This window comes from Lipotes vexillifer, unplaced genomic scaffold (genome assembly GCF_000442215.2).
Source record: "Lipotes vexillifer unplaced genomic scaffold, Lipotes_vexillifer_v1.1 scaffold172, whole genome shotgun sequence".
In the NCBI taxonomy this organism is placed as follows: domain Eukaryota; kingdom Metazoa; phylum Chordata; class Mammalia; order Artiodactyla; family Lipotidae; genus Lipotes; species Lipotes vexillifer.
The window spans coordinates 1,156,889-1,170,811 of record NW_006776799.1 but is presented as its reverse complement, the minus strand read 5'-3'; the positions used below and the strand labels follow the sequence as shown (position 1 = coordinate 1,170,811).

At 39.3% G+C, this 13,923-nt stretch overlaps 1 protein-coding gene across 4 annotated transcripts in view; it reads right to left on the bottom strand.

The window, feature by feature from the left end:
• PPP1R9A (protein phosphatase 1 regulatory subunit 9A) overlaps positions 1-13,923 on the bottom strand; it is a 318,597-nt gene that overhangs the window by 303,673 nt on the left and 1,001 nt on the right. For 2 of the 4 annotated variants that reach the window (XM_007450652.1, XM_007450654.1), the window contains exon 1: positions 10,517-11,933. In XM_007450652.1, the coding sequence (XP_007450714.1) occupies positions 10,517-11,908 (1,392 nt within the window). In that variant the 5' untranslated portion in view covers positions 11,909-11,933. Of the gene's footprint in view, positions 1-10,516; positions 12,129-13,923 lie in introns of those variants that run through there. The other 2 variants (XM_007450653.1, XM_007450651.1) reach the window with 2 other exon arrangements.

The following is a 13,923-nucleotide window of genomic DNA, read 5'->3' as shown; positions in this document are numbered from 1 at the left end:
TATGAGAAACCTAATAAGCTGAAAACTAAAAAGCATATATATAATACCAAGTGCTAGTACAGGGATTGAGACAAAACCATTCCAGTGCAATGTTAATTATAAACTGATAAAATCCTTCTGAATAATAATTCAGGCTGTGTGTATCAAAGGCTTTAAAATATTTTAGGAATCTATCCTAAATAAATAATCATAGATAATTCTAGATGCTGACCAAAAAATATAGGGTTAATTCCCTTTCCACGTTAATTTAACATTGAAACAAAACATAATGTGTTATGCACATGTATCAAAAGTCAATGGAAAAAAAAAAAAAGTCAATGAAGGGCTTCCCTGGTTGCGCAGTGGTTGAGAGTCCGCCTACCGATGCAGGGGACGCGTGTTCGTGCCCCGGTCTGGGAAAATCCCACATGCCGCGGAGAGCCTGGGCCCAAGAGCCATGGCCGCTGAGCCTGCGCGTCCGGAGCCTGTGCTCCGCAGCGGGAGAGGCCACAACAGTGAGAGGCCCGCGTACCGCAAAAAAAAAAAAAAAAAAAAGTCAATGAAGACCTGAACTATATATTATCATTCTTGTATTCTGCTTTCCCTATTGTATCATAGACTTTCATTTCTGGTTCAGCTTTTATGTTTCATAAGATTTGTGTGTTTGTTTTGTTTTGTTCTGCGGTATGCGGGCCTCTCACTGCTGTGGCCTCTCCCGTTGCGGAGCACAGGCTCCGGACGCGCAGGCTCAGTGGCCATGGCTCACGGGCCCAGCCGCGCCACGGCATGTGGGATCTTTCCGGACCGGGGCACGAACCCGTGTCCCCTGCATCGGCAGGCGGACTCTCAACCACTGCGCCACCAGGGAAGCCCTGTGTGTTTGTTTTAATGTTCAGTGCTCAGTCTTAAAATTTCTAAGAGGAAATGTATGCTTTGGGCATTAATATGTTAAAACCGATGCACTGGGAATTTCCTGGCGGTCCAGTGGTTAGAACTCCAGGCTTCCACTGCAGGGGGCATGGGTTTGATCCCTACTTGGGGAGCTAAGATCCCGCAAGCCGTGCAGCCCGGCCAAAAAATAATAATAATTACGTTTTACATATTGGTGCACAAGATGATAGTCAAACACTCTATAGTAAGTTTTGCCTTTCCTCTGAGGAATGGTTTCTTTTCTTTTAATTTTTTTTATTGAAGTATAGTTCATTTACAGTATTACATTAGTTTCACGTGTACAACATAGTGATTCAATATTTTTACAGATTGTGCTCCATTTAAAGTTATTACAAAATAATGGCTATATTTCTCTGTGCTGTACAATGTAACTTCCTTCTTTACTTATTTTATACATAAATAAGTTTGTATCTCTAGGAATGGGTTCTTTAAAAAAAAATACAATAGTTGATTCATAATGAAAAGTGTGAATTTATGTCTGTTTCTTTCTTACAAAACAACTTTGCACATCCATTTTATCTGAAACAAGTGCTTAGTAAAAAGAACCCATCAATACAGCACTGACTCACAAGTAGACCTTAAAAACCAACCAATAAACCTGTTTTTCTCCCTCCTCTATTGAGGTCGCTTACAGTGAAGGAAAACCCTTCAAAAGCCTGAATAGGCACCTTTCACTTTGAGTACTATTTAAAATCCTTGTATCAAGATTAGACAAATTTTGCAGTATGAATGTACCCTCCACGAAGCTCTATCCTGACATATGTTCTGACAGAAGAGAAGTAAAAAGCAACTTTTGGAGGAGAGATCTGAAGTGGAAGAAAGAGAAAGGTCCCCCTCACTGGACCGTGACAGACTCAAGGCACAAAGCCATATAGTTTCTCAGGATCATACCAGTCTAAAAGCATCAAGGGAGAAACACCAAATACCTACTCTCGAAGCCTCTCACCTGGACTCTCCCAGGTCACCATTCCGTTTATCTTTCTGACCCTTGTCAACCACTATGTGCCCCAACTTAGCCCACTGTATTTCATCTGGCACAGAAAACAATGTGGAAGATTAGCTTTCCCCAGAACAAAACTCATTCATTATCTGACTTAAAAAAAGAGAGAAAGAGGATAACATGTCTGTGAGCCGGTCCATTTAAAACCACTTTTCTTCACACATAAATATATATGGAATAGTTTTGACTGTACAAACTCTTTTTTAGTCCCTCTGAAATATATTAAATAAGCAACAAGACTTTGGTCCTCCTAAAATATAAACTTTCCAAATATCTTTATACTCTGCCTATTTCATTGTCCTTTTTGTAAGGATAGGGGCCTGAGAAAGAGAGAGCAAGTTTGGCTAAAAAATTGGGAATCGTGCAAAAGGCTATCAATATCTCAATCATGTTGAACAGTGCTGTGAAGCTATTTCCAGAACAAAAGCGAGTGAAGCAATTAATATGTCAGCAACTATATTACAAAACATTTCTTTCTTTATTCGTAGGTTCCTCAGCAAGGTGTTTCAATATATAGTTCAAGCCACACTTTCAAAAGTCGAGTTGCTCTAAAAGCCACTTTATCAAAATGTACTCTGCTGGATTTAACCTTTTAATCATCTTAAAGTTTCTACTATAATCTACAGCATATATAACATTCCCAAGAGCAATTTAATATAACTTCTTCATTTTGAAATTTCAACAAAAGATGTTCAAATTTTTCCCTTTGAAATAACAGCACAAATATTTGTGATAATGGTCCTGTACAAATATGTTTAAGAGATAATCAAGATAACAAGAGGTTAAAGCTTAGAAGAGGTCTTAGTGATAAACTACAAGTAAGAGAGCCTCAATTACGAATAAGAAAACCAAAGCCTCAAGACGTAGATTTGTCCAAGTTTACAGAATATGAAGAAACTTTTGGTGTTACTTTCATTATCAATTAATAATATTTAACAGTGATGTATATAATATACTTTAGTTGACAATGTGCGATAAATTAAATAAGTGTCTGCCCAAAATGACTTATCTCACACATGGTTATATTATAGATACTAGCAAGGATGGCGTATAAAATCTATATTGAAGTACTGAAGGAGGAGGAGAATTTTTAAAATAAACAGTGAAGTCTGTCCATGAACAATTCCAATCAACATAAAAGAATAATGAAAGCAAGAACATAAGAGCAGTAGGATGGAAATAAGCATCAGGTCATTACAAAAGGGCAAGGGTCTCCGCATGCTAGAAAAGAACAATGTAAAGATGAAAATTGGCAATAGCGCTTTTGTGCCTTTAAAGATACACTATGCTGAAGCAATCACTTAGCTTCATCAACAGCAATTTCAGATTATGTGAAGAAAAGTGCAGCGTCCCAAGTTAGGGAGTGATTCTAACCATCCTCTTTGCCCCGTACACTACTCTTCCTCAGTTAACAAATATGCTCATCCCTTTCTGGATCCTGCCGTTACTTCAGCTTCCTGTCTTCTTTCTCTCCATGAACTGCATTAACAGGCAGGCAGCATTTGTTGTCCCCACATTGCCACTTCATCTTAAGACCATGTCACCATCCTAAAATTCCTTTATCCTTGCTCTCTAGACCTTCCTAAGGTCTGCTGCCCTCATGATATCTTAAATTTTAACATATCTCACGCCATACTCATTGCGTCTCCTACACTCCCTTTAAAAAGCATGCCCCGGATCCCATTTATATGAAATGTCCAGAAAAGGCAAATCCACAGAGACAGAAACTAGATTAGTGTTTGCCAGAAGACGTGGGAAGAAGGGGAATTAGGAGTGACTGCTAACAGGCACAGGGTTTCTTTCTAGGGTGATGGAAATATTCTAGAATTAGATGATAGTGCTGGTTGCACAACATAGTGAATATACTGAAAACCTCTGAATTGTACACTTGAAGATGGTGAATTTTATGTTATTTGAATTTTATCTTAATAGAAAATTGCAAATTAAAAACAAATGAAAATAAGCAAATATAAGAGCGCGTGCGCGCACACACACACACACACACACACACACACACACACACACCATGTCCCTACTTCTAACTTTCCTTTTGCCTTGAAAAATAATAAACTCCCCATAAGTGGAATTATTCAAGAAGAAGCTGAATGATCATCTGTCAGCAATATGCTTTTGAAGGGCTAACTGAAGTGAGTGGGGAAATTACACTAGATTACCCTTAAGTATTTTTCATCTTTAAGTTTCTGTGTCACAAACCAAGAGGAAGAGACTAGAACCAGGGAAATTTTTTAAAGTGACCAGAAAGAAAAAATATGAAACATTACTTGAAAAGTATTCTCCTATTCAAAATGAAAACTGTAGAATATAATGAAGCAAAAGAACAAAAATGAAATAGATCCAAAAAGGAAGAGCATAGGAAATTAAGAAAAAATAGTAAGTAAATTAGATAACAACACAAAAATCAAGAAATGATATTCAGAGTTTAACATAACAATATTTGTTTTGTTTATACAGAATTTATCCTGTATCTAACTGTATTTTTCTATAGAAATTCTGAAGCCTTTTTCTTTCTGAGTGGTGAAGATGTTAGGAAAACATCTAATGCAGACGAGATTTAAATCAAATTACTACTGACTGGCATGTGACTGGATTAATAAAGTAAACAATGTATGGATGACATAATCAAAAGTTATTTTCCCCCAAATTCAGCCTCTTGTCTTTAAAGTCCATTGCCCCCACACTAGCATCCTTTGTGAGGAAATTTAGAGGGGAAGAAAAAATATTGTTGATGACACAAAAAGCAAGAAACTTTAAATCTTTCTACTACAAATAAATGCCGGCAAACATCTGTAATAGTCTGCTGCAGAAAAGAATCTCTTTTAAATACTAAATGACCAATGTTCAGTGAAAAAAAAAGAGGTAGACCCACGCGGTATTAGAAAAGGGGTCATTCAATAACTATTCATTATTTGATTTTACACAGTACACTAAAATATTTGACTTATTTACCTGGTTATAAACCATAATTTATAAACCATCACATTTTAAAAGGAAGTTCAATTTAAATGTTATCCAAATAAAAGCAAGCTATATAAGATGATGATGCTTATACTCTCTCTAGAAGTTTTTAAATTTAGGCTTCCAAAAGAATGAGAGAAATGGAATTTCTGAGTCTATCAAGAACTTCCTACTCCTGTCCTTTTATAATTAAAAACTTAGAACACTGCGCTTCCCTGGTGGCGCAGTGGATAAGAATCTGCCTGCTAATGCAGGGGACACAGGTTCAATCCCTGGTCCGGGAAGATCCCACGTGCCGCGGATCAACTAAGCCCATGCGCCACCACTACTGAGCCTGCGCTCTAGAGCTCACAAGCCACAACTACTGAGCCCCCATGCCACAACTACTGAAGCCCATGCACCTAGAGCCCGTGCTCCACAACAAGAGAAGCCACTGCAATAAGAGGCCCACGCACCGCAACGAAGAGTAGTCCCCGCTTGCTGCAACTCGAGAAAAGCCCACGCAGCAACGAAGACCCAACGCAGCCAAAAATAAATAAATAAATAATTTTTTAAAAAAACAAAAAAAAACACTTAGACCACACAAAGAGTCCAAGATATGACTTTTTAATGACCCAAACTCCTTATGAATTTAGGGCTCATAATCCACTTTGGTATCCAGAAACAGAGTGCTTCATGCACTTTACAAATTTACACCTGTTTCATCTTCAAAGAATATTATCCCATACAACCAGCTACAGCAGACCCATCTGTAAAGCAAATCTGTTAAGTGAGCTTCCCCAACATTTCGTTACAAGCCCCTTTCAGAAGCCAGAAGATTATACTGCAAAATCATACTCCAAATAGTGACCAGCAGCATCAGCACCAACTTGAGAGCTTGTTAGAAATGCAGAATCTCACCCCAGACCTACTGTTTGAGATTTTGCTATATTCCTTGAGAATATTAAATTCTGTTATAAAGGTCAAGCAAAGAAATGGAATGGATGAAACTCTGAGAAGTGATAATCACTGACGGTAAGTGAGCTAATACTCAGAGACTCAGTTAAGTATAGATAATGAGAGCTTGTAAGGCCAAGACAAAAGTTACAAAATATGTTAAAAACAGGTAAGTTAGTAACCTGTAAGACATTCCAAAGTAGAAAATATTGTGGAACAAACAAGAGATTTACTTGTAGATAGGAAGGGGTGGAGAGACCAAGTCATTACCATACCATCTCTGGTCTGACAGGTATGCCATCTCCATATCAGCCACCCAGTATGATCCTATTCTGGACCCACAGGTGCTTAAACCAAGAAATGCAAATAACGCCCATGGCTCATCAGCAGGCAAACTGGCAAAGCTACAGCTGTATCTAAGTGTACTTGTCCCCACTTTCCTCCATACAGCAAGTATGTATCCCAGGAAGTACGATGCCAAGGGCATCATGAGTCTGTGGAGTTCTTGCTCAAATATCAACTCTAGTCCTCATAACCACACCATCAATGGGAAAGGCTGATACAAAAGAGAGAGGGACAGGACACATGAATTTTGTGTACCCAGGACTCAGGTAGTGTGGTCCTTCCTTCCAATCTCTTTTGCACCTTAAGTGTGTTAACTTACCCCGCACTGCTTTCCTCTTGCTTCTGGCTGTGTGTTTTAAACTAATTTGATAAATCGTGTGATTCAAGCATTTAAATTTGGTTGCTGAGCCTATCTATTCCATACCTCCAGGATAGCTGAGAGTGTACTTGGAGGCTAACCATTGCATCAAGGTAATTTCCTACAAAACAACTACTGAATAAGAAATATGCATTTTAAAAGGTCCCCAGGTTATTTATATGCAAATTCAAGTTTAGAAGCACTGAGCAGGACTGTTAGAAAGAGAACGCTGCACAAAGACGGAAATTTGGATTTCAGAACTATGCTCAGAACACCATCCTGAATAAAAGGCCTCGTGTACCCCCTGACAATAACTCAGAGCCCCAAAAGAGGGAGAGAATGCTAAGAAACCCATTTTCAACAACTATCCTGTAAGTCTCAGAGAAGCATTGCTGCCCTTGGTGACTCTCCTTTGAACACCAGCTCTGTAAAGCTCGAGGCAACTTGAGAAAACACACAGAAGAGTATAGCATTATGTATCCCAACATTAACCCAGCAATTTCATCTTGCTGGGAATTAGGAAAATAACCTTTTTCAGATATGCTATGTTTCAAGAACACCAATCCAAAGGACATAAGGCTACCAAAAACAGAAAATGAGTCATGATTTCCTTAACAAGATTGCAGTGATGATCTTAGAAAGATCATCCAAGAACAGAGTTGAGCAGAATGACCTAAGAAGTGACCTTAATGGGCTGTACACCTCCCACCGACCACCGGTTCCTGACTTGATCAGCTCCAGTCATTTTATGTATTTATTACATTTGCATTGTTCCTGACACATAGTAAGGGCTCAATAAATGTTCTGAATTAACAGAAAAAATAATTTTAAATGTCACCCTTTCTATCTTTGATTTATCTAAGACAAATTTAATTCAATTCCTTGGTTCTGAGAAATTCCTGAGAATGAAGGTATAATTTCACATCTCAAATTAGCATCTTCCTAACACTCCCTCATTCCATATCTCAAAGTTGGATTTTACATTTTCTATTATTAATTCCATTCTAACTTTCCATGACACTATGAAACACATTAACCTATCCATTAAGAAACGATCTGACCATTTCTAAAAGTCACCAACAATTATACATAAGGGATATACTACACAGGAAAGATCAGCTATTATTTTGATATTTTTCTAGGTTCAGATTTAAGACATCTTAGGGAAATATCTATTTAAAACATCTATAGAAGAACTGAAATAGAAACTGAGGACATTGTCTCACACACACAAGATCTAAAACAAAAGACCAAAAGTGTTGAGAATGTTTACTCTCGTGAAGAATAAGATGAGACTATCGGGAAAAGAATGTAAAAGTTCTAAAAATCATTTCTGTAAGGAATATGCTCCCTATTACTTCTACAGTAGGGAATGTGTTTAAGTTTCAAAGGAAAAGATTTAAGTTGGAAATCATAACTTCCATTCCATAAATAAATATTTATAAGAAGAATAAGGAAACACACATAGGGAATGGCTGAGTGTATTCCCTTCCAAATGATCTACCAAATCCTGTTCACTCCATGCAGTTAGTATAGCCAAGAACAGTTAAAGTACTCATAGGACATTAGACACTTCAGCACAGGTTTTTACACTGTGTTTCATGGGTTTTAAATACCATGTGTTTAAGAATTGACTCTACAAGCTCACAGAGGAAAGAGGGAACCTTATAGATTTTTGTGTCCTCTGCAGCTAACAGCATGAAAATAGACATATGATAAGCCTTCAATAAACACTTACTGAATTTAATTATTACCACTCTCTGAGGCAAAAATCTTAACTGGAGAATAATCTAAACACTACCATCATCACCACCACCAGTAGAAAAGTAGCACTCAAAATTTCCAAGTGAATCCACTTACATGTTAAACAATGGGAACAAGACAGAGTAATTGTCTTATTCATTACAAAGGGCTAAGAATGAATCTTCCGTCTGCAAACTTAATCCACTCCAACTAGTACTGTTAACTGCCCACTGAAACGCAGCACATTATCTTTCACAAATCTGATGCTTGATCCATATTCTTAATGAAATGTGCCGAACTTAAATGTATGTAATCTAGTTCATTCCTTGTTACGTGAAATACACAGTCTATTACGTGAAAACTCAGAGGCAAAATGCTTATTGTTACAAATGGCAGGAAAAAAAAATCACTTCAATTTCAAAGTATCACACCCAAAACCTGGTTTGTTCACGAAAGAGCATCCAAATTTCAATGATAAATCCTTTAAAATCCATTAAACCTATTACTATGCAGTTACATATTGTACAGCATAGGACCCAAATACAAGGCTGGTGCCCCATTTGGTTGCCAAATTTTCATAAACTGCTATCCCCCATTAGGGAGTCAGCCACTGGTTTTAACAAACTCCTTGAAGAGCTCATTTCAGTTATTCCTGCCTTGCTCAATGTGTAACAATTTAATCTTATTGCTTTCTTCCTCAGGGGTAAAAAGATGATGTTCCAAGGGGAGCACCTGCAAAGCGGATGTAAAAGATGAAACTTAGAAGCTGGCTGGATAGGCCTGAGGGAAAGGCAACTCTAAAGAGAGTACCTACCATTGGGGGGTAGGGGAGAGAATGACAAAGGAAGGTGGGAAAGGGCAGCGAAGAAACTTAGCTTACTTAGAAACTAGATTCACAACTCCAGTAGTTATTTCAAACATAGTTTAACTTGACATGGCCCATTCTGACCCAGAACTTTTGCTTTACACTATGAAAGAAAAGTTTGCCTGCTAACACCAGTAAATAATTTCATAGATTATTAGTTTATTTCATACTTACAGAAAGGTCATATTTATCTTTGCTAGGTAAATTATGTATCTTAAAGCCTTATATGAAAGTTTCATAAGATGGAAATAACAATAGACAGTGACTTTAGATTTTGAGGAGAAAATTTAAGAAGATACCAGATCTAATTCCAAATCTATCATATATACACACTGTGTAAGCTAAAAGCCCCTAGAAAGTGGTTTCAAACTACATATTCTGCCACCACAACCCCCCAGATTCCCCTAGGAGGGCATGCCAGCATCTTGGGGCTGAGCCAATGGATAAGTACACTTTGAAAAAGCACTCCAGGAGATTCTGATACTCAACCAAACACCTCCTGTCCCACTGCCATTATCAGCTAATAATGTTTCACCACCCGCTGCGGATGTACTTTGTGCTATTCTTCTATTCCAAATGTTAACTAAGTGAAGTCATTAGAATAGAGCATCTGAATTCAATTGGCATTTATCCAGATTTTGAGAGGTAAAAATAAATCCATGAATGGCAAATCAATTTAACATCCTTTCACACAATTTCATTTTAAAGCCATATTAACAAATTCTGAACTCAAAGCTATTTAGAGTCATAGCTTTCCAATTAAAGTATTTAAGTCCGCTAACATACTTCCACGAATCCAACATTCACTACCAAGTAGGAGTACAAAAAAAAAAAGTTCCAACATTCCTCACAATCCACTTACACTTAAGTAAGGGATAACTCGGATTTTTTAAGCAAGTAAATAAAGAATATTATTTCAAGGTTATCATAACTCTCCCTTTGTACATTATACCCTCATATCCTACAGTGTTTCGATTCAGATAATTTTATTATTCATGGGTAATTTCAAGTAAAACTATTTAAAGAAGTAATTCTATTTCAAACTAACACTCCTGGTTTTCAGTGTTCATATCATTCATACACCCACCCATTGGAATGTCTCTCAAAATCCCCAAACTGCTTCAACTTCAGTATTACTCAGTACTGGTTTATACAACTATAAAGCATATCAGGAAATAATCTCTCTCAAACTCCAAACTTTTAAAATCACCTGACAACATGTGTATATCAACAACCTTGAATTCTTTATAGCTGTCAAAGCTAGTCTACATACAGTCAGGCCCAAATACTAAAAAACAAACAAAGAAACAAACACACAAAACTTAGAAAAAACTTCAAAAACAAACTGAGAAAACATACTTACCTTAATTGGAGCACTACTAAACTTAATTTTCCTATTTGCCGGGATGTCTTCTTCTTCTGGCAATCCAACGATTTCTGAGTATTCCATATCGGGTTGATAGTAATTGTTTTCATCACTATCTTCCGGCTCATCCTGTTCAGTGCCTGTTTCTCCCCAGTCTGAGTTATACCTGGATCTCACCCTATATATATTATAGTCACTGTGCATGTAAACATGGGAGCTCCCAAAATTATTTGAATCTTCGAGTACTTCCTTTCCACAACTGAATCTAGACGCATCAGCAGAGGTAAAATCACCACCTGCAAGTTCTTTCTTCTGTTGCATTGCTGCCTCACTCCCAACCAAATGAGCTTCTGCGTCTTCTGAAGGTTCGTTTTGTGAAGTGATTTCAGGCTCTGTAACTGCCTTGTTTTCAGCACAAGGTTCTTCAGGAATGTCTCTGTCAATTCTGTCAGGAGTCTCTTGGTTAGACGTGGAGTCCTCGGCTTCCTTGCTCTGCTGTGCCTCTTCACTGGGCACTGAAGCTAGAGAGGTACTTTTCGAAGCCACTTCTAGTACTGGAGTTGTATTACTCTTCTGAGCATCCTCTGCATCGTCACTGTGTTTGCTTGGAGGAGACCAAGAATTAGAATCCTTACGGTGCCCAAAGGTGTCAAGATTTGTAACAGTAACCGATGGTAAATTCAGGGGATAATGCCCAGTCACTGAGTATGCACTGTTCTCAGCCTTCTCAGAAATGATGGCACTGGGGGAATCGGTGTTCCCCAATACTGCACTCAGTTGACTCACAGTTGGGGAGACGGCCTCCGTCCGGGAGCTAAGGCTGTCCAAGGAATCAGTACTGCCTCTGTTGGACTTAGAACCACCCCATTCATCCTGAGGTTCACTCCCTCCAGTTTTCTCCTTCTTTGGGGAATAGCGGTTGTTCTGTCCTGATTCATGCACACTTCTCTCAAACATCTTGCGAGTTTCTGTGAACTTAGAATATGAAGGGCCATCGTACATTGTGTCAAATCTACTAATTCGTTCTGAAACAGAGGACTCCAACTTAACAACTGAGCCATCTGTTTTTTCCAGAAATTCTTTGGGCTTCATTCGCCTCTGAGGGGATGAAGATCCACCTTTCCCCCTTGTTTTGGCAATGACTGCAGCATTCTCACTGGGTTCCATACCCATCTGCATAAATAGATTTTTAATTCTGTTGACATTGGAGCCATATTTCCTTCCCCTGCTCTGCTGGGATCCCTCACCTTCTTTTGTTTTTTGCTCCCCATCTGACTTGGGTTTGTCAAAGGTACTTTTCAGTGCCTGGAACTCAGTTCTATATGCATTCCTGTGAGGAGAGGCACTTCTGAGAGTGGTACGTTCACCTGAAGACTCGGTTTTCAACATTTTTACTTCAGGGGTGAAAAGCCAATGTTCATAATGATCAGGAAAAAAAAACAAAAAAAAACACAAAACACCTGTCTTCTCTAATCACCAGTATCTGGTCAAGAAAAAGTACCTCTCAAATGGCATACTGTGTCAGTGATCCTCCCAACAGGTGTATTAGGAAATTATGCAGTCAAGAGTTACACAAAATGGCTTTTTCAAAGCAAGACTAGAGGTTCATCTGTAATAGAAAAGAACGAATTTCTGAATTCATTTACTTATTTGAATTTACGTTTAGTCAACTATTATACATTTTTTTTCCAAAGTGGCTTGGCCACATGTCAAAGAAGAAGAAATTACATATTGAAATGGGAATTTCAAAGCCAAGAATTTAAAAGTTATAACTCTGATTGGTCTTTGGTAACAAAGCTGTTTCAAACATAACTTGAGACCCCCTACCAAAATCACACACATACACACATACAAGTGACACATAAGTACACTTCAAAGCAATACTTTAGCCCAAGTTTTGGTTGGTTTTGTGAATGACCTTAAAAGAAACCAGCAGTTCCTAGATCTTTAAGAAATCATCAAACTGTCTAGAAAAATGAAATTCACTTGAGATTCTCCACATCAGGTAGAACTTATTCTTTCTGTACAAGCACAATTGAAAGTTCAGAATCTATGTTTACAAACTCCAAAACATGTGTACAGAGGCTTATTTCACTCTTTCTGGTCCAATATTCTCATCTACAGCATCCCCAAAACAACACTAGTGCAATTTCAGACCAAAACAAACAGAAGAAAGTTCTTAAATGGCAGTAAGTTTCACTCTAAGTTCAGAACCACATCAAATATTTGGAAGTTTCCTAAAAGTGAACATTATTAATTATAGAATGGGATACAGGATATCATGGGAATAAATGTATGAGAACGTGACGATCAGAAAATAAAGGACCATGAAACCTCTTTTCATAGCCCTGATTTGTTTATTACACTTGCCTCTAACTTACTACAAGCTCAGAATACAACGCAATACGTGCTGGCTGGTCTCCTCTAGCCCACAGCTGTATTTCACATCAATATGCCAGCAAGCAAATACTTCAAGATCCGCTGAGGAGCAGATGTTGTAGTTCTAAAGATTTTTCATTTTGTTTTTGTTTTGTTTTTCAATATTAGGCGGAGCCCTATCACCCTCACGCACCATCAGACGAGGAAGCACACACTTTCACTTAAACCGTCTCCAGACTCGGCTCCTGGCCCAGCACGCATGCATGGCCCATGCAGACAAACAAGAAAGGCTTCAGAGTGTGGTGTCTGTTTTTTTTGTCAAGCTTCGACAATCTCCTTCTACCCTGACATTTGTTTAAGCCATACACACCCTCCCCTCCCCCCAACACCCCCCCCACTCCCTCCCCAGCCAATTCGGACCCGAAGGGGCGGGGGGCGGGGGCGCTGGGGCCGCCGGGGTATTCAAAACCTGCCCTCACAAAAGACAAACATAAATAACACCAACTTGAGAGACAGCCGATTCCCGAGCCTGGTTCGGGACGCAATCCCTCGGCCCCGGGCAGGGGCAGGGCCGGGAGAGCAGGTGACGCCAAGCGCTATGGTAGGAGGTCGCTGTCTAGCTTTGTGCCAAGAAGCACCTGAAGTCCTAACACATTGGCTGCGGCTCCCGGCGGCTGCCAGGCGGATCCCAGTGTGGCATGGGGAGAGCCGAGCTCCCCATCCACATTAAAAAAAGACGAAGAAAAAAAATTACAGGGTAATACTAATAAATCCCTTTGTTTTTCCTCCCAGTGTGCCAGGAAACAATAGATCCCACCGATACTGCCTCCGATCCTCAACCTAACGCTCCCCAACCGCAGCCCACCCCCACCCTCAGCCTGCAACTCAGCCTTTGTACATCCCGATTTTTTTCCTCCTCATCTCCACCCTCGCCAGCTCCTCGCCCCGCGCACATCCTCCCCCTTACCCGAGCGGGAGCCGCCGCCGGTGGGGAGGGTCGGGCGGCCGCGGCTCCCACCCCCGCC